This window comes from Dermacentor andersoni, chromosome 6 (assembly GCF_023375885.2).
Source record: "Dermacentor andersoni chromosome 6, qqDerAnde1_hic_scaffold, whole genome shotgun sequence".
Classification (NCBI taxonomy): domain Eukaryota; kingdom Metazoa; phylum Arthropoda; class Arachnida; order Ixodida; family Ixodidae; genus Dermacentor; species Dermacentor andersoni.
This window is the reverse complement of record NC_092819.1, coordinates 4,260,423-4,283,336: the sequence shown is the minus strand read 5'-3', so window position 1 is coordinate 4,283,336 and position 22,914 is coordinate 4,260,423. Positions and strand designations below refer to the sequence as shown.

Sequence of the window (22,914 nt, the reverse complement as noted above, 5' to 3'; positions counted from 1 at the left end):
GAAAGAATAATTTTGTCCCGGGTCTATTGCGAGCGGTGCTGTGCATGACCTTTACAACGACACGACTTGTATAATGAATTATTTGGAGGCCCCAAGCACTTCGTTATGAAGGTGTTCAACCGTAGGTGATGAAGAAGTGTGAAGCTCCAACATGTTTGAATAATGTTATCCAATATGTTCGGATGGATGATGTGTTAGGTTTGCATGCAGCAGTCAGAAAGAAACTTGCATGACGTAAATTCTTAGATTCGTTGTTTTTTTCCTAGGTGCTCACTATTCATAAGTAAAGGCATCTCTTTTCACGAATCACTTAGTGCACTAAAGCACACCACACACATTGTTGCTTCTGAATTCTCTTTTATTTATTTGATATATATACAGTAGAACCCCGCTGTTACGTTCCTCACTGCTGCATTTTCCCGGCTGCTACGTCGTTTTCATCCGGTCCTGGCACAGCTTCCATAAGATCCAATGTATAAGGAACCCCGCTGTTACGTCGTAGCTGTGAAAACGTTCCCGCATGATGCGTCGCAAGCCGAGCCCGCCTGGGCTAAAGTAGGCAACGCGCTCCAACCGCCATTTTGGCTTTTGACGAGTTTTGACCGGGCTTGGCCGGGCTTGGCTATGGAACTGGCTGCAAGAAGCCGCACGCCACTACGAGGTCGCCACTAGATGGCCATTCGTGAAAATTGCTCTCACTATCATCACTGTGATTACGGTCACTGCATTGTTTGCTGGACGGGTCGACTCACGGAGGAAGGAAACTCGGGAGAGGCCCTCACATCACGCTTTGTGAAGCTATAGCTAAAGGGAAGCCGGATGTTGGCATTGCTCATGGCGTTGCTCCGCCTATCGGGTCAGCTCTCCTCTCTTGTTTACATTTCTCGCGAAACCACGCCGCGCTGCGCGCAACCGGGCTGCTCGGACGCGCACACGCTGCGCAGCAATACTAAACAATTGTTAGCACGTTAGCATGATTACGCCAAAGAGGGCAAAATTTCCTGCGGATATTCCTTCGTCCGTTGCCATTGCCGTGGCGTGGTGACGACGAGGAGCACGAGCCGCATGATGCCGGGGAGTTACCAAATCCTAGCTTTGGAAAAGTCGTCGCGGCTCTGGACCTCCGCAGGTACGTCGCACCTCACAGCGACGCTGACAGCAATGCGGCCTTCCAGGCTATTGAGAAACGTGTGCTGATTTCTAGCGAGCGAAAGAAACGGCAAGCCACCATTCTAAACTTTTTAAAGTTCTAAGCGCACTCTGTGGAAATAAATTGTCTATAGTTGAAGCTGCACTTTTTTCATTCATTTTCGGAGCTTTCCTCACTGTTGCGTTTTCCCGGCTGTTACGTTTTTTTTTCCTCGGTCCGGTGAAAAACGTATGAACAGGGTTCCAGTGTATATATTTTTTTGGCATGCAGACAAAATGTCTTGTGCAGACAGAGCGGCCTACAAGCTGTCAAATTTCATGCCGTCATGGTGTCCGACAGTGCTACACAGTGTTTCTCTCACTGGCTATTCAGCTGCACGAGCATCTCTGTAACTTCGGTGCAAGTGGTATTCAAACTGTATCAGTAATCTTCTGGCTCTTTCACAGATCCATAACATGTACAATGAAAATAATGGGTGGTAAGAGGTTACTTCCCTAGCAAAAAAAGTCAATAGAAATTAAGGCAGAAAAAAAAACTAAGCATTTCTGTAAAGTAAAGATGACACAAATCTGTGGGGAAACTATTTATTTATTAAGTGCTGTTCTTAACTCTTTTCGTACTGTGTCCATTGTGCATTGTTAGCCAGCTAACAAGGGTTTGAGAGGCCGCTTTAGAGACCTTCCACCCCACTCATGGACACACTGCGCTATAGGACGTGAAGGAGGAGAACTATGTCTTTATTTTCTAAGCAGTTTGCCCTTTTCCGGCAAAGCAGTGATTTTTGAACGGGCTCTGGAGTTTTGTGATCATGAAAGTAGGAAGCAAGAATGGCTAGCCGCTATCGAATGTTTGAAACACTGCTTTCGAGACCTACCGCGCTGCTCATGCATGCTCCACCATCGGACGTGAAGTAGAACTATATTTTTGTTTTCGAAGCAGTTCAATTTTTTTCCTAGAGGCAGTGATTTTTGAGCACGCTCCAAAATTTCGCGCTCGTCAAAGCAAGAAGCAAAAATGGCTGCCTCTGGGAGTGTCGCGCGCGCTTCAAGAGATCGCAAGTCTCGTGACTCTGCTGCGTCTGCGCCTTAGACGCTGAGAGTGACGCTGATACAAACCAGCCCGGCATGCCCAGCTGTAGTGCTTGCAGTTAAATTTTTGTAGTGGAATACCTGTTCAATGAAAAATTAAGGGTTCTTTTTTTTCGGAGATAGTGCCTGTTAGACAGCGTTACATTTGGATATCTCATATTTTTTTTAACATTTCTTAGTAGATACAAGCGGGACTTTACAAACTTTGTTCAATGTTATACCACAATCTTTGACATATATCTCAGTTAATAAAACATTTATGCGTGAAAAATGCATTGATTCTGCTTTTTGGTTATGTGTTACATAAAATATTCAGCGTAGTAGTTCCGTCAGAAAAAAAGTTCTGTCGCAACATACCGAAAACGCCTATTTTCCTCATGGTAGGGAAAGAGTTAAGTACTTTCTTTGATGCTTCTTCAGCCACAGGGATGTTATTCATTATATATAGGTCTATGCATACTGAAGTGCAAGATGTACTTGCAAGTGGCTAGATCGACCCCTCTGGTGAACACGTTGTTGATGACACTGCCACATTGCATTGTGGGCACTCACTATGTAATGTTTAGGGTGACACCAAACACTTCCTTCGTGTAATGGGGGAAGCACTGGTTTGCTGGGTTTGATCTCTTACTACTTCGTTCGAAAGAGCTTATGCAAGTGCAATGCCGTCACGTGTGGCTGCACAGAACACCCAAGAACAATGGAGCCGTCTCATGATGAACAAACATGATGACCATCATATGGCTGCACTGGAGTAACTACGCTGGAGGGTGATTCCACGAGAGATCAAACATGCATGTTTGCTTGATATTTTTGTCTTGTCTATTTTTTTATGTTATGTTGGTACAGTCGAACCCGACTATATCGAACCCGTTTACATCGAATTATTCTATATATCGAACAATTTCTGGTCACGGTATAGTTACAATGAGTATATATAGCAAAAATTACGCTTACATCGAACAAATATTGCAGTGACTCCCGATATATCGAACGTCAAGCGGCGGAAAAGTGCCCCCAGAAGTTGGCTTTCCCTCGCGGTGGCGGGGAAACCCGGCGGCGCGGCTCCATCCAACCGCTCTCCCTACCGTGACCGCGCTGCCTCGGGCTGTTCGGGCGAGCCGTCGACACTCCCACTGACGCGCATAGTGAAGTCTATTATCCTCCCTCTTTCTCTATCATCTTTCACTTCCCACTCCCTTTCCCCTGACGACGCTTCGCCGTGCTCCCTCACGGGTTGCAGAAACAAGCGTCCTTCCTTTCTTTAGATCACTATCGACACTCCCCAGCAAAAAATGATCCTGGCCCGCCGACAGCGCTTGCTCAGACAGCCAATCAGAGGCTCTTGTGCGCTCTTCCTGCAAGATGGCGAAAGTGCGAGTTATCTGGCTGCTTCTCTGGTTTATCGTGTTTGCGCCTTGTGGGCCTTCTCCCGCAGTGTGGCCGTGATGAAGCGGCAGAATTCGCCTTTCGTCGTGAAGATCGAAATCATAAATCGCGTCGAACGCGATATCCCCGCAGCGTGCAAGATTCCGAGGAGCACTCTCAGCACGATTAGGGCTAAAGTGGCCAGACTCGCAACCCGTTGCCCATTGCGCCCGACGCGTACGCACGGCCGTGTACGAGGCGTTCTTCATACGTGCCGGTTTCCGCGTGCTCGGTGATGACTGTAAATTCTGATGAATGCGACGAAGCCGTTGCCGGTGTTGCCGAAGTTTGGAGCGAGCTGTCAAAATTTCCGGGACATTCGAATCAACGGTGGACGAGTTTGTGAGTGCAGATGATGGTGTCGCGACGACGGTAGATCCCGAAACGAAGACTAACTACATCGCCGACATCGTACCGAGCACAAATGAAAGTAGGTACGTTGAGGAAAGCAACTACGGTCCTTTGCCCACATCCTCCCAAGTGATTGGTGCACTCGCATTAGTCCGGTGCTTCTGCGCGAATGCGGAAGGTTGCGGCCTCAGCTGCTCGGACTCCTTAGACAACGTGGGGAAGTGCGTGCGTCGCAGGCAGCGAAATTGCCCAAGCAAAAGAAAATGCAGGGCTAATTTATGCGAAACTAAGCTAGTTTCGTCAATAAAGTGATTTTATAAATGGGATGTGCTTTTATGACATCCAATTATTTAGCAAGCTTATATCGAATTATGCTCTATATCGAACTGATAGGCGTTTTTTTGCGAGTTCGATATAGCCGGGTTTGACTGTATATTCATACAGCGTGAAACCGAAAAGTTTATTTCCTGAAAGTGTTCCCAGCAAGACAAAAAATATATTCTCGAAGGTGACGGCACCAGCGTCCTCCTATTGCTTACCACAATATTTTCTGATTTCATGGCTAAATTACATGCAAACTATAAACGTTGTGTCAAAAAGCTTTTTTGCTCATTTTGATATGGTTCACAGTAAATTAGTTCTAAGTGTTTTTTATGCTGTCCACAAATGAAAAGAAATGTAAAAAAATTCCAAATATGACCCAAATCATAAAAATTTTGTAACTTTGATGCGTCTTGGTGCGTTTCCTGATTTAGGCACCTAGACGCATAAAACAGAAATTTATGCAAAGTATTGTCTTCCTACATGAAAGTGAAAGAAGATAGTTTATTTTAATAAGGAAATTTTTTTTCAGAAGCTCATTTTCAAAAAATAAAATGAACACTGGTTCCAATTTATGAAAAAAATTTTGGATGGAAGTCCACTTATCTCAGGGAAAACACGGGTTTAGTAACATGTTTCTTCATTTGCTTTATTTGTAAAATATAACAGGCCCATGTTGAGCGTGCTGGCTTCAGTACTTTTGCCGGTTGTCCATCAGTTTGCATTGTATGAAAATCTAGTTCTAATTTCTTTGCTGCTTCAGAACTTTGCTCTGGCAGCTTGTTTTCAAAAAAGAAGCCAGCCACGCTTTCGCATGCACTTCACCCCCACAGCTGATAGCGTCACCTGCACTGGGACAACGCTATCACAAAAAGTGCCAATAGCAGGGAGCGAATATTTTGTCTGCCTCTTGCTCCAACGAGTTGCCAAAACCTGAGATTACGCAACCTCCAATGCTAAACGCGCGGTAAGACAGCTTACATTATGCCACGAAGTCTTGGCACATGCCCACTCTTTGTATACGCGGCAGATTACTTCGAAAGCAAGGTGCGCGACTGCGTGTGCGCTCAGCCACACTTACACCCATGCGCGACCACAGCCGAGACGCGCACCAGAAATGCAGCCCGCGAGGTCGCTTCCCTCCCCCTCTTTCTTTTCGCTCGTGTGGGAAGGTAGCACTTGTGAAGCCACCATCTTTCTTGTCTCGCCCTCACACACTTCAACTCTCACCTAAAGCGCAGGGTGTGCGGGATGCGATAGGACCTCGCCGCACTGGAGCTTCATACGGAGCACGATGCGGTGCCACTTTGGCCGTCGCTTTTGTCGAGCCGCAGTTTAGCGGCGCGTTTGCAAGAAGTCGCTTGTAATTCCATCGTCTGACCATCTGCGTCAGTGGAAGTTTCCATTTATTGTCTTGGCATTCCTTTGCGGAAGCAGTGAAATTTCGTTGTATTGAAATCGCATGCGAGCATACTTCGTTACATTAGGATTCTAAATACATGGTGTTCTATGGACAAGAGGTTATTAAAAGTTGAGTACTTCATTATATCAAGAATTTTGGTATATTGAAGTTAGTTATATTGAGGTTTAACTGTATTTGTAGTACTGAGGCATTTTTAACATGACTTAGAAACTAAATAATGATCGTTATTCTGAAATTTTTGGCATTCTGAAGTTCATAGTACTGATATTTTTACATTAAGACCATAAGAAGTCAGCTGGGGATTTCTGAAAATTTTGTTAATCTGAAATTTTTTTTAGTGTGGTGTTCTTAGTAACAAGATTTGAGTGTACATTGGTGTGATGACAGCATGATGACAATGGTTGAAAACGACGGCATGTGGACGATGGTATGGCAACAAAAGGATGACTGACGAAGGTGGAATCGTGATGACAGTACTGTCGCTACAACAAAATGACAATGATGGAATGACCATGTACGGTCATGCGATGTCGATAATGGTGTGACAACAATGGAATAATGTGATGGTGTGATGATGATATGACAACACGGTGACAGTAATAGAGCAAAAGCAGCGGAGAGTTGACGATGACACGGCAAGGAAAGAATGAACACACAATGTCATGAAGGCAATGAAATGACAGCATGACAACTACGGCATGCTGGCATCGGCGCTTACATGCATCACCTGCTGCCACAGGCCTCCTTAATTCATCCTTTATCAGGTGTTTGTTTGCACTTTGTCTGGTGCCGGCTAAACAAACATGGCTTAGTGTTCCTACAGGGCCCAGATGTTTGAGGGGGATGTGCTCTGCCTCATTCTGAGGCTTCTTAGCGATACTGAGCAGCTTTGCAAGTGACGTAATTTAAACTCTGTAGTAAGTGTAGGCCCAATATATGGCACAGGGCACAGGGGCATGAGCACAGCAACGGCCAGCATCTCCTTGCAAGGCCACGCCCTGCTACCTGATGTGGTTTTGAATGTATAATCGTAAATGTCGCCTGAAAAACAGGTATTTGTATCCAACTACCATCTTGCTGGTGATGCACAGTGGGAACAGTACACGATGGGGGCATAATCACTAGTGTTTTTGCCCCTCCTTTAACAAGAATTGTGTTGGTGTCCATATATTGTCAATGCAGGCTTGCTTGTTGGTACATGCCTAAGTTTTTTGCTTTGTGATCTTCTTTCCAGCAAGCATTGCAAGAGAAGCTCTTTCTGGAACAGAAGGAAGACCACATTAGGTGTGTGCAGCCATTCAGTATTTACCTCTTGGCTGCTTTTCTGTGGCCCGAAGAGCTTTCGGCTGGGAGCTTGGTTGCGCAAATATGTGCTCCTTCCTCTACGTGCAGGAATCAACAAATTGAGCAAGAGTCACGGGACCATGAGCTTGCCCTTCGGCTTGCGCAGGAGAACAACAGTATAGTTGAAGATATGGGAACTCCAGTGTTGCCAGTCAGGTACGCATCACTAGCAAGCTTTCTCTTTGCACCCGGCTCTTGTCTTATACCTGTCACTTTGGTTGGCAGGTCACAGGTGAGGGCCAAATCAGAGGGCAAGTTTGACTTGTCAAAGTGGAAGTATTCTGAGCTGAGGGATGTTATCAACACATCCTGTGGTGAGTACAAGATACTATATCTTCGTGTTCACAAATCAACCGTTGCTTGTAGTGTATTGAATTTTACATATTTATATGAGGAAATCACTTTTCAGACGTTAACTAGTGCAAATAAGCACAGCAAAATTGGGCAGGGTCATTTCTGAAATTTGTGACATGGCCACATATGTGGGCCTTGGGAAGCTGTACCAGTAGATATTACTTTTGAGCTGTTCATATTCGCTACTCTGAGGTTGAGCATTTGAAATAATAATCAAATCATTTTGCCAGTTAATTTCTATGCACATTCAGTAATCAAATATATGTGCTCTCCTAGTAGTGACTATTTGTAGTCTGCAATCTCCAGCAGACTGCACAATGCCATGTTACTATGCTATGTCAGGGAATAATAACTATTACTTGTGCTTTATTTTTAATCCTTTAGTCAATAATAAACAAACAGGGTAACCTTTTTAGATCTGGAGCTCCTGGCAGCATGTCGTGAAGAGTTCCACAGGAGGCTTAAAGTGTACCATGCCTGGAAGAGCAAAAATGCAAAGAAGGGTGGTGGCGAGACCTTACAGAGCCGAGTTCCCGTTTCACTACAGAATGGAGGTATGTATGTTCTCCAAACTAGTTTCCAGGTTTTCTCACATGGAGACCACAGAACTCAAGGTACATGCTTGCGAACTCATGCACACACAAAAGCACTTAGGTATGTGTGCCACCATGCAATAATGGATGCCATGGTGCTGCCATTATACTCGTTGCCATAAAGGCAGCACATTTGTAGGCATGAATTTTTCCTACACCGTAATATGCATAGAAAAAAGTGCAAATGCCTACAAGATATAACGAATGTGATTTTAACCAATAAGGGTGGTGCACTTAATAACAGCCTGCTTATGTATCTCAATCTGTGGTCACTGTGAGATAAAACCCAAACTTCCTGTGAAGCAAAGGTCCGAAATCTAAAGGTTTCCTATTTTGGTCATGTCATGCGGGCTGCCGATTCAATGGAATGTATATTAATGTGAGCTAAAGTGGAAGGTAAGAGAAAGCTGGGCTGCCAGTGCATGAGATGGTTGGATGGGATTCTTACATCCTTAGCGAAGTGCCCCAGTGGGCTTAAAGAACTTGTGTTAAGCATATCTCACTGGCATTCATATATTTGTAGTGTTACCAAGAGTCGACAGCGACTCGACTGCAAACAACAACTGGTCACATGGGACTACAAAGCTGGTACCAAAGTTTCACCATAGAGTGTCACAAGATACACTTCTCGCAACTGCCCCGCAGGGGCGTCTGCGTCAGCAGGCTTTTGATGTGTTGTGACACCACGTACCCGAGCACACGAGGGTTGGACCCTCCCACGCGTAGCCGTGTCTGGGGAAAGGGGCATCCTGGGGGATCAGCCGATGCTGGGTGTTTGGACCTTTAAGGCCCCCCGGCGGAGGCAACACACCTCTTCGGCCTCGACTTCACATAGACTGCACCTCCAGACTGACCCACCTGGAGGAAATCGGCAGTCGCCTTTTCCTGTCCTCCTCTCCAATCTTCGTCTTTCTCTCCTACTTTTCCATCTTTCCTGTCTTCTCTTCACTTCTTATTACTTCCGTATTTCCTGGCGGCAAGGGTTAACCGTGTGTAATATCTCCTGTCTTGGGTATATATATATTAGGTTATAGCGGCAATGCATGGCTGGCGTCTGCAGGTATTATTCCCAACCTAGTAGCGTCCCCTAGTTGGGCTCGGTGGTGGGTGGCTACCATCGCCGCCGAATTTTTGAGTGTTTACATGGCAAACGCTTTTCCCTCCCTCCAAGATCACCCTCAAAAACGAGGGTGCACCGAAGCAACATTTCAGTTCCTATTAAAACCAAACCATGACACCCTCCCAAAGTTCCATGTCCTTCACAGGGAAGGCAACACAACTATTAGAAAACTGTCACCTTTCATAGTATCCAAATGCCTATCAAAGATGATCGGATCAGGCTATAAAGCATCAAAGATGGCAAGCGGAGACCTCCTCCTCGAACTGACAAAGAAAGAACAAGTTGAAAAAAATCAGTGCATTTAAAAGCATCAGTGACACTAATGTCACAATTTCCCCACATCGCTCGCTCAACACCAGTAGAGAAGTAATATCAGAAGAAGATTTCTTGAACCTCAATGACGAAGAGCTCCTTGAGGGATTCCAGGAGTAACACTTAAACGAAACGACCTACAGATCCCCACAAAACACGTAATACTTACATTTGGCTCCAGTACTGTGTCAAGTTCACTTGACGCAGGGTACCTGAAAATCAACGTCTGACCATACATACCGAAACCGAGGCGGTGCTTCAAGTGCCAGAGGTTCAGAGATGCATCACAATCATGCAGAGGAAAGGAAACATGCGCAAAGTGTAGTGCCAACGACCATCCCTCCGACAAATGCAATGCTCCTGCACAATGTGTCAATTGAGAAGTCAGAAAATGGCTGCTCTCAACACACACGAGCAACCCAGTCATTAACAATCTGCTTCCCTCCGTCCGCACGGGACACGCGCTAAAGGAACTAAGAACGCTTTTCAGTGCAAATTACGCACTTACTGAAAACCTACGCGCTTAACCTTAAAAAATAAAGAAATACACTTATAAAAAGAATGTTAACAATACATGCGCGTTACCATAGGCCTCTCACCAATAACCTTGACACTCAGGTTACTCGCACACACAAAAAAGAAAGCTTATCTACTCATTAGCTAACAACTCGCCAGACTACAGGTTTACATAAAACAAATCTTTCAAACCTCCGAGCTTCTCAAACAAAACATAAAGCTCATACCTTACTTATTGAAAGAAACTGTCTCAAATCGCGAAATTTTCAAATAATAAAAAAAAAACACCACGTTTCACTTCTACGGAAGCTCTCTTGGCCTCATGTTGCAAACGTTTACAACTGACTCATACTTTGAGCCTTACTCGAGATGGTCGCGGTTCGAAAGCTATTCTGGCTACCCAGGAACAACAAAAGGGCTGACTCACTATCAGCTCCTCCAAGATGTTACAGTCTCTTGCCAATTTGTGTCCTGGCGCCATGCTTTCTTCACTAACTCGACTGACCGCGTTGCGACTCCTTATCACCTCGTCTCGTCCTGCCACCTTGCGCTTCTTTGTACTACACGCTGAACTCCGAAAAGAATGACAGACCGACAAGGAACATAACTGCCCCGTGCCCTTTGTCCACGTCGGTGCAGAACATGCTTCTCGGTCTCTTTTTGACCTGTGGCTCGAGCGTCTTTGATGCGTCAACATCATCAACGACGAGCGCACCTTTCTTTTCCTTGCGCCCTGGCTTTTTGCGTCTTTTGCCGTCTTTGGCTGCGCTACATTAGCCACCGCATTCCGCTCCTTAGCGCGCTTCTTCCTCGAACTCTCTTTCATGTCGCCCTCTGGTGCCTCGCGCTGGCTGGTACACATTTCATCGGCCCGGATCGGTCTCTTACGCGCACAATCTGAGTGATACTTAACTAGATCACCCCTCTCTTGGCTACCTAGACTGGCGGAGAGCTGCACCGATCCCTGAACAATGCAGTTGTTTTCTCTTGAGCTACACAGCTCGCAATCCTAAGAGCTGCCCTCAACTGCATCATCCAGCTGGCACTTCACTTCGGCACGCAGATCTGACTCGACATGGGTGCTCGCGTCTCTCGGGTCAACAGTACCCTGTACCTTGCTAACGACCTCGATACCATAAGATGCGACGCACACGCGTGGTAACTTTGTCAATTTGTTCGCAGCTGGCCTAGCTGTCTCTGCAGTCCTCTGTTGGCACAGCACCTCGTCGCTCTCACTCTGGCCTTTAACGGTCTCTGTTGCCACTAAGGCATCTTTAGCTGCTAGCACTTCGAGTTCACCTATGAATGTGCTGCTAATCTCACAGGTACTACTATTTTCCTGGGCTTGTGACTGAAATCTGCTATTTACTTCCTGCCACTTTCGCTGCATCCAGCCTACAGATTTCTCAAGCCGTTATTGATTTAGTTCAATTGCCTGCTCCAAACCTTCGATCTCTTTGTTCAATGTAGCAACGTACTGCCTCGTTACTTCCGTTAGGTCTTTTTCCTGCGAAATGCTTTTTAGTTCCTGCCTAGCTTTTTCCTGTTCTTGCTTAAATTCTTCCTGTTCTTGCCTAATTGCTTGCTGTTCCCGTTTTTTGCTTAGAATTCGGTTACCTATATGTTCGATGAATTTCAAATCATTATCACTTTCGAGAATGGTTTTACGAATCTCTGATACCGTCAAGCCCTCCTCTACGTCTACCTCGATCTCTTCACACAACCACAACAGGTCAGCTCTCGTCAAACACATTAGGACCATCGTCGCTACTTTAAGCTTTGGCTCTGCTGTCACACAATATTTGCTGCGATACCCACGCAAATCAAAATACAAGTAAAAGATCCCAGCGAATCAAATCAACAAACACAACGAAATTGAAGCCTGGTAAATCTTACAGCCAAAACCAAACGCTTACCCACTGAAGTAGCACCATATCACCAGTCCTTCTCCGCCGTACCCAGTCAGTTGCAAGAGGTGGTCAATCCCAAGTCGCCTCCAACTTGATCAGGATACCGGTCGGTCACCATGTGCCAACTTCTGTCAGCTGCCGTTGCTGTCTCCAAGTCGTAGGCCGGTCTACAAGCCGTAGGCCGATCTACAAGCCGTAGGCCGATCTACAAGCCGTAGGCCGATCTAGGAGTCGTAGGCCGATCCCTCCTCTGCCATTCAGATGTAAGATTTGGAGGTAGTTCCCACCGCTGTCAACCAGATGTAAGATTTGGAGGTAGTTCCCACCGCTGTCAACCAGATGTAAGATTTGGAGTCGGACTTGTAGGACGATCGGAGGAACTTGGGGCGACAGGACTAGGCGAGCAGGATTTATTTGCAGTATTTACGTTTGAACATGGGATACATTTACACAGTCTATGCGTGACTCCCAAGTAGAGCCCGCAAGATGAACTTACAGCACACAGCTTACGAGCACACAGCTCACGAGTACATTTCGAGCACAGAGCACGACGACGAGCACGACACTAGCAGCCGACAACAGCCGCTTATAAGCACTCCGCTGGATGTCATAGTTCGACGCCATTGTAGATGACCTGCCCTTTTGGAGGAGGTGGGCTTTCGACTTGGAGGAGGAGGGCTCACACACACGTGCCGCACAGGTTTCAGTGCTCTCTCCGAGAGCCGGCGACCTTCGCAGCGCAGTCGTGGTATCCATTGACTTGCGTCCCTGTAATCAGGTGGTCGCGCCCGACCCCAGCCGGCGCCTCTAAATTCCAGAGCGGACGTAGTCCGCAGTTCTCCAAAGGGAGTTCGCGGTTGGTTAGCGCTGTCCTCGCTGGTTCTCTGAAGGGCGTCCCCACCCCTGATCGATCGACGCACCTGCAGCGGGCTGAAATAGCTGCAGGCCGATCCTAACAAGGGCTCTGTAGTTTCACTCAGATTTCATATATAGGACACACAGAACGATCCTCTTAGGCAATATGGACACAGATATCGCAGTGGAATGTCAGGGGACTTTCTATGGAATGTAGATGATGTAAAGAACTGCTTTATAAACTAAGTCTAAAAGGGCTGTGTCTCCAGGAAACACACTTAAAACCTATACAGACAAACTTTCTTACACAATATGCCATTTTTTAGGAAGACGGCGGCGACGCTTACGCCTCATCGGGCGGTGTGGCCATAATAGTAGATGTGTTGCCTACATGCAATTACAACTCTGTACATCCCTTGAAGCAGTTGCCGTCCGAGCACTGCTGTTCAATAAGCTGGTGACTATTCCGTTTACGTCCCTCCCTGCTACCAACTTCACAGAATTTCAGTACCTCATCAGTGAACTTCCTGAACTTTACCTACTAGTAGGAGATCTAAATGCCCATAGCACCCTGTGGGGAGACTCACGTTGTCATACGATGGGTCACCTGATAGAAAATTTCCTTTTTTCCACAAGTGCATGCCTCCTGAATAAGAAAGAGTCAACATTCTATACAGGGTGTCTACCAAACGGGAAAACCGGGAATTCTCAGGGATTTTTAGTAGTCTGGAAAAACTCAGAGAATTTGTGCCTCTATCAGGGAAAATTAGCTGTAATTTTATTGAAAGGGTCGAAAGTCGCGGTAATGCTGGCTCGAGTAACAGACAGAGATCGTAACGAATCGACTTTGACGCCCTGTCGTCGGCTGGAGGAGTTGCCAGTGTAGAGCTGTGGTGTTGACCGAAGGTGGAAGTCAGACTCCAGCCGTCCCGAAGTAAAAACCGTTTATTTAACATATACAACGAATATATATAGTGAAGAACAGAAGCGCCCCCTGGGGAATAAAGAACTGAAATGAATAACGAAACTGAATATAACATACTCCCTCCCTTATTTTTAGTGGTTAGTTGTTAGTAAGTATTACTAAAGAAAACCCCAAAGCATGCACACTGTACATATTTACACATATTTACAACCTATGTACACAATGTCAGACCACCAACTAATTGGTCACGACATCCTCGTCGCCAATGTGGTGTTGACCGAAGGTGGAAGTCAGACTCCTGCCGTCCCGAAGCAAAAAACCATTTATTTAACATATACAACGAATATATATAATGACGAACAGAAGCGCCCCCTGGGGAATAAAGGACTGAAATGAATAACGAAACTGAATATAACAAGAGCCAACGACTGACTTTCCGGATTCCCGATAATTTGGACGGCTTCGCGGCACCACCACGTACCCCATAGAGTCAATGTATCAGAACGTCTGAAATTTCGGACGCAGAACTTTTTCGTCCGATTTTCCGGGCGTTCTGCATGACCGCAGGTCCGAAACGGCATTAATCAAAGCCACCACCGCTGCCATTTTGATTACCTCGCCGCCTCGAACCGGCGCTATCGCACGCAGATCAGTTGGCAGCTGTAGCCACCACTGCGGCAACGCTACGCCTAGCTGCTTCGATGTTCGCTATTAAGCTTCTTGCCGTTCGGTGCCGTGTTTCTTCATTTCTCCGCTGTCGGCAATAATTTTGGCTTCGAAGCTCGGAAAGCACGGCGCATTCCATAATGCGGGTTCCTGAAAGTTAGTTTCGCCTCAGTACAGATGTGTGACGCGGTGAAGCATTAGCAAAAGTATTGCGGTGAAGCTTAACTAGCGTAGGAAGGGGAAATTGTCACGGTACACAGTATGTATTCCTTAATTTTACACGCGTGCACCCGCCCTCTCCTGTCACAGTAGGAGCACCGCTATGGCTAATAAGTGTACTGACAGACATTCAGAGCTTTTTCAGACGTGCCTGTGTCGATTTTAGCCCTTAAGAGCTGTAAAATACATGCATTTATTTTTTCGGACTGCCTGATATTTCTGAAGTTTTCGCGGCGAGTAGGGGGTCCGAAAAATTGGACGTTGACTGTAAGCTGGCCAAGAGTATGCTTCAAATGTTCCGTAGTGCGAATGCGCAATAAAAGGAGCACGAGAACAGAAAGGACCAACGTATTGAGGAATGAACGGGGAATGAAGTATGCGAGCGCTTCTTTGAAGGACTCTGAGTTCAAAAAACACTCTTGGCTCACGCCGAGATGCAGTTGTCCCTCATACAAACCAAAATAAACTCTTTAAGCAGTGAAGCACAACACTGAGGCGTCGTGCGCGGGCTGAGAGTATGTTAGGACAGTTGAGGTTGACTTACGAGCTGTTGAGAGAGACTCTCAATTGTGACAAAATTCGGGCCTCATACCACTGAGCTTGCTATCAGTTGGTATAAATAGCTCATATTCGAAAATATTTGCTTCTGTATGCATCTCCTTTTTATTTGTATTTGAGAATGACTGACTCGATTTGCAATTTCTTTCGAAGACATTTTATTTGCTCTGCATTTTACTAACCCCCTCCCTTCTATTCTTTTTTTTTTTTGAATAACAAACACTACTCGTTAGTATTCAAATTGGATTAAGTCGGTTCTATTTAAAAAAAAGTTTTCATATGCTTACTAAAGAGTGACAGCATCGGGCGATATGGTTCCAGCCAGTCTTGACATAAAACATAGTTCTGCATCACTCAGGGAATTTGGAAATGTCAACTTGGTAGGCACCCTGCCAGGGTGTCTACCAACTGGGAAAACCGGGAATTCTCAGGGGTTTTGGATAGTCTGGAAATACTGAGGGAAAACTCTGGGAATTTATGCTTCTGTCAGGGAAAATTAGCTGTAATTTTATTAAAGGGAACGAAAGTCGTGGTAATGCTTGCTCGAGTAACAGAGAGGGATCGTAACGCATCGTCTTTGATGCCATGTCGTCTGATGGAGGAGTCTATTGCCAGTGTACATACAGTCAACGACCGACTTTGCGGACGCCCGACCATTCACACGGCTTCGCGGCACCACCACGTACCCCATAGAGTCGGTGTATAAGAACGTCTTAAATTTCGGAGGCAAGAATCCTTCGCAGTCCGATTTGCCGTACTTTTTGCCGTGACCGCAGGTCCGAAACGGCATTAAGCAAAGCCACCACCGCCGCCGTTTTGATTACTTCGCCATCTTGAAACGGCGCTCTCGCACGCCGATCCGCTGGCAGCCGTAGCCACCACCGCGGCAAACGCTAGGCCTAGCTGCTTCGACTTTCGCTATTAAGCTTCTTGCCGTTCAGCCCCGTGCTTTACATTGAAAGAATTCGCCGCTGTCAGCAATGGCACCGACTCCGCCTTTGTGGTCCTCGCGATTGGCTTCGAACCTCGGAAAGCACGGTGCGTTGCATAATGCCAGGTCCCGAAAGTCAGCTTCGCCTCGATGTAGCTATGCCATCTCGTGGCACAGTACGAGCACCGATATGCCTAATAAGTGTACTGGCAGGCCTCTTCGGATGTGCCTGTGGCGATTTGAGCCCTGAATGGCAGTAAAATACGTGCATTCATTTTTTCAAATTGCCCGATCTTTCAGACATTTTCGCGGCCCCTAGGAAGTCCGAAAAATCGGACGTTGACTGTACAACTGACCAAGAGGATGATTCAAATGGTCTGTGGGGCGAATGCATGGTGGAACGAGGACGAGAACAAAGTACGGTCGCATTGAGGAATGATAGGGAAAGGAACTGTGAAGGAGCTTGAGCTCAAAACGCAAAGTATTGGCTGACGCCAAGATGCAGGTGACCCTTATCCAAACCAAAATAAGCTTTTTAAAGCAGTGAAATGCTACACTGAGGCGTTATGCGTGGGCTGAATGTCAGAACAGTTGAGGTTGACTTACCAGCTGCTGAGAATCTCCCTTGTGACAAAGTTCAGGCCTCATACCAATGAGCTTGCTATCAGTTGACAGAAATAGCTCATATGCCCTTCAGTCACAGCATCCACATTTGTGGACAACACCTATTTTTGCCATTTCTGTGCTGTGATAGCAAGGAATAGAACACAAATATTAAGCATAGGGTAAATTAAACATTCTGATAACCTAAATTACTTTCATTTTACTTCTGAGGAATATGTATCGTTACAGAGTACCGCTTTGGTGAAGGCATTACCGGATTTTACGTGACGTTTGACATGGGGCATGTCGGTAGCAACCTCGGAATATTTGTTTTCTTTCTTGAAATGCTTGAGGCCAATGAATTACTTTTGCATGTAATTCGAGCGGGGGATTTAATGCTTTTTATGAAGAAACGTGACACGACTGACTTTGCAATATTTAAATATTTAGTTACTCTGTAATTATGATGTCTCATCATAAAATGCTGAAAGAGTCATTATACCGTCCTGATTTACTTTCAGCGGAGTTTCAAGCACCATCTATGTTTCACACACGTATAGACAGTCGATCATAATTCGTGACTGAAGGGGATGTTCAAAAATATTTGTTTCTGTACGCATCTCCTTTTTATTCGTATTTGAAAACGTTCGACTCAATTTGCAATGAGTTTTACCATTTTTTTCGGAGGTATTTTATTCAATGTGCATTTTTCTAATCCCTCCCTTCTGATTTCTTCTTGAATAAAATAAACACTACTCCTTACTATTCAAACTGGATTAAGTTGTTTTCTTTGTTTTTTAGCTGCTTACTAGAAAGTGGCAGCATCGAGCGACATGCTGTCAGGTGGTTGTACCATAAAACAAAGTTCTGTGTCAATCAGGGAATTCAGAAATGTCAACTCGGTAGACACCCTGGAAGCACACTACAAGAAAGACCAAGAGGAATATGAGAAGCTTAACGAGAACCCAGGACAAAGGTAGAAAGACAACAATGTCGCTTGATTACCATTTGTTTGTGGTTGCAGTTCACCTTGTGGGAGATACGGGGTTCTCCTCCGTACTCTTGGGACAAAGGAATGACAACACAGTAGTGCAAACAATCACAAGGGCATTTATTGCACCTTTCATAGATCAATGCCTGCTAGCCGAGTTGCTATCCCCAAAACATGCCGATGGGCGCGCGACAAATCTAGAAGTCTGACTTACCGCGACCGCATGGCGAGCGAATATGTTCGCCCCATGCTGGATCCCAACGCCTGGTCGTTCGCGTGTACAGTCACGCCAACGGTGTCCAAGGCGGCCACGCGAGACGGTCTCGCAGAAGCATGGTCGGCTGGCACGTCCGTCGCGCTCGCTTCCCGAACCCAAAGAGACCAAGCGCCTTCCTTTCGGCGCCCAAGTAACCTCGCCTGTCGGCGGCGTTAGCAGTGCAACACTCGCGCCATCTCTCGCACTGCGCCCCAACCACATCGACAGCCGCGGGCATCACTCCGGCCACGCGGCGAAGCCGCACTACAGGAGGCGCGCTTTGCGGGAAAAACATCAGGGGACGCGCGAGAGTCGCGCATCCCCACAACCTGTACAAACTCATCTAAGCCATGCACCAATTGGTTCAGTTTAATATTATTCTGACAAGAACCACCGCTTACATGCCTTGAAAAGCATGCGCTTGATGACGACTGGGTACCACTGCAGATATCATGAGAATAAGAAATGAAGTGTCACAGCATCAGCACCGCAACACAAGCTCACACATGCCCCCATATGCTTGCTTGCAATTTCTGCGCTTATGGTGACATATGACAGGCACAAGACTATGAGACTAATTAATAATTGGACGTAATTAATGCTACGTAAAATCTGTTTAAATTGTTTAACTTTTATGTCTTGAAGCAAAATTTCTCATGTAGTGCGACATGTATGGTGTGCTTCCGGCTCCTTGCTTTTGATGCACATGACCTCCAAGATTGAGTGTCAAGTATCAGAGGCCATGCAGGAACTTGTAAACGTGAAGTTTGTTGCCATTTTAAAACATTTGGTAGTGCTTAACAAAAGCATAGTTCCTTCATATAATTTCCATGCGCTTTCTTCCTGCTATATATCAGTTAACTCCTCAACATACTGTACCTTGTTTTTCTATTACTTTTGCAAAGTTAGAAACAAAGAAGTCTACAACACTCGGAATCTGCAACACCACAGTTTTGGGTGCACGTACACTCTGCTTTCACTTCACCCACTGCTTGTGCATTTTGTTGTCCTGAAAAAAATTTACATTTCATGCGCAAGCATCCATTTTATGAAGTACCAACGATCAATCGATGTCCAGCAAGAAAAATGGAAATGCCCATGGACATCCATTCCATGTGCACTGATGATACAGCGCAGTGTAGTGGCACCAACAAGAAGCACCAACTGCATAGCATCGTCCACATCAATATCATGAAAGGGCGTATGGAATGCAAAAGTTTTGGGGAGCCTACAATGCATGTCTAAAGTACGAACTTTATGGACGTTGGACCAAGGACATCTAAAACTTTGTGCAATGTACATCTGAAGTACAGTTTTTAGAGACATTCTATGGACATGCAAAGCTTTGATGCCATTGCACATCCCTTAGATGTATGTGCATGTAAAGGATGTCCATAGGACATCCAATATCTTGCTGCATGTTTGTATCCGGTACATCTATTGGATGTTTGTGGCTATCTGGGAATGCGCCGCTACCCTGACAAAAACCGGCATCCAAAGACAACACCCAAAATGGGTGCAAGAAAGGCAGCCGCAAGGAGACGTCAGCTCTGTGAGGTGGGCCTACCCCGCTCAGTGCACACAGCATCCAAGTTGACGGCGCCCGCCGTCCCAAACGGTGTCGAGCGCCCAGTGCCAGGCCACAATGCCAGACAGCTCATAGCGGCACCTGTGGCCCATGGCCACCTGGCTCCCAAAGCTGCGACTTCCAGAGTGAGAGATAGAAGAAGTTATCTTCATAAGAAACGCGGACCACCCATGAGGCTTCCGTACTCCCTCGCTTCAGGCTTGCCAATGATCCCCGGGCGCTAGACCTCGCTCTCTCAGGATGCAGACCACATGGTTCTAATTATAAGTATTTTAAGGTGCCAAGGAACAGCACACAAGAGAAAGCAGTAAGACAGAGTGTCACTCACAACTGCTTTATTTTTACAGAAGACGTACATATATACCTTCAGTCAGTTCCTGCGCATCAAGCACATTACAGCATCAAGTGCAATGAGAGAGTCGAGCATCTCCACAAGGTCAGCAGAATTATTAAGATCAGTTGTTGGTCTTATATTACAGTCCTCAGTGAATAAATTGACAGACTTCACACAGTTGGAGTGATCATTGATGTAAATTGGGAAAAGCAAAAGTTGCAGAACAGACCCGTATGGCACTCCTTAAATAGTGAATGAAGGACCACATTAAATATTACTAGTAGCCACAAATGAAGTTTGACTGTGCTCAACCTAATCTAGGACAGTACATTCGGGTCACTGTTAATCACTAGATCACACAATACAATGGCAGAACTTAACCAAGTCTGAAAAAAATAGTGAACAGTGCCAGATTCATTGTCAGTGGTGGTAAATGTATAAGTAAAACACCCGAGATAGGTATCGCACGTGTATATATTCCTTTAATCATATTGGCAAGAATTGAAAACATCAAGGATAAAAATGTTTAAAGGGAAATACTCTGCCAAAAGATTGCATAGTATCATGGCAAAATATTGTTACGGGGATGTTGGAAGTATAAGACTATTTACAACGTATATACAAGCAGAGTCAGTGGGGTTAAAATGGCTGACTAGTAACAACACGCAGCAGCCAGTGTCTCGCAATCTTCTTCCTCTCTCTCTTCTTTCATCCGTCCGTAACTGGACCCCCGGGTGGTGAAGCACCGTCTCGACGCATGGTAGGCGAGGAACTGCAAGCGAAGTATGGCTTCAGCCACAAAACGTGCATGACATCATCAGGCAGCGGACTTGAGGATAGATGAAACTGTAACGGCGCGATCTCGTAATTGACGTCATTAACTTGACGTAGGACTTCATAAGGCCCTGTGTAGCGAGAGAGAAGCTTCTGGGATAGGCCGACCTGACGACATGGTGACCAAAGCAGCACCCAAGCACCTGGAGTGAACTGAACATCGCAGTGGCACCGGTCGTAACATTTTTTTGCAGATGCTGTGAGGCTAATAAGCGAGATCGGGCGACTTGACGCGCCATGCGAGCGCGATCGATGACTCAGTGGCAACGCGGGGCATGGAAGGTAGGATGGTGTCGAAGGGCAAAGTGGGGTCGCGATCATACAAAAGATAAAAGGGTGAATATCCTGTGGTGTTATGTCGGGACGAGTTATAAGCAAATGTCACGTAGGCCAGCGTGGCGTCGCAGTCGCTGTGATCGTTGGAAACATACATTGACAGCATCTCTGTGAGTGTTTGGCTGAGACGTTCCATAAGATCGTTCGTTTGTGGGTGGTGCTCAGTGGCACAAGAGCGGAAGTGGTCGTCCACAACTCGAGACAAGAACGAGCAGCCACGGTCTGTAAGTAACTGTCGAGGTGCACCATGCTGGAGAATGACGTCATGAAGGAGAAAATCGTTGACGTTAGTTGCGCAACTAGTCAGCAACACCTTTGTTATTACGTAGCGTGTCGCGTAATCAGTCGGGACAGCGATCCACTTATTCCTTCTAGTCATCGTCGAAAAAGGGCCAAGCAGGTCAAGGCCTACACAAAATAGTTCAGAGGGAACTTCATTTGGATGGCGTCGGCTGACAGGTGGCAGGGGACATTTCTTCCGGCGCTGACACAATTCGGAAATCGTTACATAACGACGCACAGAGTTGTAGAGACCTGGCCAGAAGAACTGGCATCGTACGCGGTTGTATGTACGCAAAACTTCAAGGAGTCTCGCCGTCGGTGAATCGTGAAGTTGTTCGAGAACGACGGATCGCAGATGACGAGGAAGGACTAGGAGCAACTCGGGCCCGTCAGGGTTTATATTGCGGCGGTAGAGGATGCCTTCTTGCAGCACGAACATGCAGCACGTGCCGTCGATGCTGCCAGATTGCACTCTGGCAATGATGGACTGTAAGGATGCGTCGCATTGTTGTTCAGCGCACATGTCGGTCATGTCAGCCAAAGCCATCACACAGGTTACCGGATCATACACAACAGGATCAAGAGGATCCACGGGATGATGCAAGAGGCAGTCAGTGTCCTTGTGCAGACATCCAGACTTATAGTTGACAACGAATGAAAATTCCTGGAGCCGCAAAGCCCAGCAACCAAGCCGTCCTGTGGGGTCCCGGAGGGAAGACAGCCAACTGAGGGCGTGGTGGTTTGTAATGACCGAAAACGTGGGGCTGTACAAATATGGCCGGAACTTGGCGACAGCCCAAACTAAAGCCAAGCACTCCCACTCGGTGATGTAGTAATTTCTTTCAGCAGGTGACAGCAGGCGGCTGGCGTAAGTTATCACGCACTCGGTACCATTCTGCTGTTGGGCAAGAACAGCGCCGATGCTGTGGTTGCTTGCGTCAGTGTGGACTTCGGTCGGTGTAGATGGATCAAAGTGTGCAAGTATGGGAGGGGTGGTCAGAAACCCGATGAGAGCGGCGAGCGCATGTGCTTGCTCAGGGCCCCATGAGAACGGTGTGTTCTTCTCTTGAAGATCTGTCAAAAGCCGAGCAACGTCTGCGAAGTTTTTGACGAAACGGCGAAAGTAAGAACACAGGCCGAGAAAGCAGCACACGTCAGAAGCAGAACGTGGCACAGGGAAACTGCGTACAGCGCGAACTTTTCCGAATATGGTTGGACACCGGATGCGTCAACGAGGTGTCCCAACGCGGTAATCGGACGGCGCCCGAATTGACACTTCAAGGAGTTCTGTTCGAGGCCGCATTTTCAGAAGACCACAAGAATGGCAGCAAGTCGAGTAAGGTGGCTGCCGAATGTGGGAGAAACAACGTCATCAAGGTAACAGAGACAGGTAGTCCATTTGTAGCCTCACTGAAGAGAGTTCATCATACGTTCAAATGTCGCATGAGCATTGCATATGCGAAACAGCATGACTTTGAATTGATATAAGCCATCCGGCATGATGAAGGCTGTCTTCTCGCAGTTCATTTCATCAGCTGAAATCTGCCAGTAGCCGGTTCGAAGATCGATGGACGAGAAGTATTTAGCTCCGTGCAGGCGTCCGATAGACGTCTTTTTGGGTGATCT

At 46.4% G+C, this 22,914-nt stretch overlaps 1 protein-coding gene across 4 annotated transcripts in view; it reads left to right on the top strand.

The window, feature by feature from the left end:
* Positions 1–22,914, top strand: part of jar (Myosin heavy chain 95F jaguar) — a 143,860-nt gene that overhangs the window by 115,208 nt on the left and 5,738 nt on the right. For 2 of the 4 annotated variants that reach the window (XM_050170300.2, XM_055065756.2), the window contains exons 22-24: positions 6,996–7,045; positions 7,154–7,419; positions 7,876–8,013. In XM_050170300.2, coding sequence (XP_050026257.1) covers positions 6,996–7,045; positions 7,154–7,419; positions 7,876–8,013 — 454 coding nt within the window. Of the gene's footprint in view, positions 1–6,995; positions 7,046–7,153; positions 7,420–7,875; positions 8,014–17,188; positions 17,444–22,914 lie in introns of those variants that run through there. The other 2 variants (XM_055065755.1, XM_055065757.1) reach the window with 2 other exon arrangements.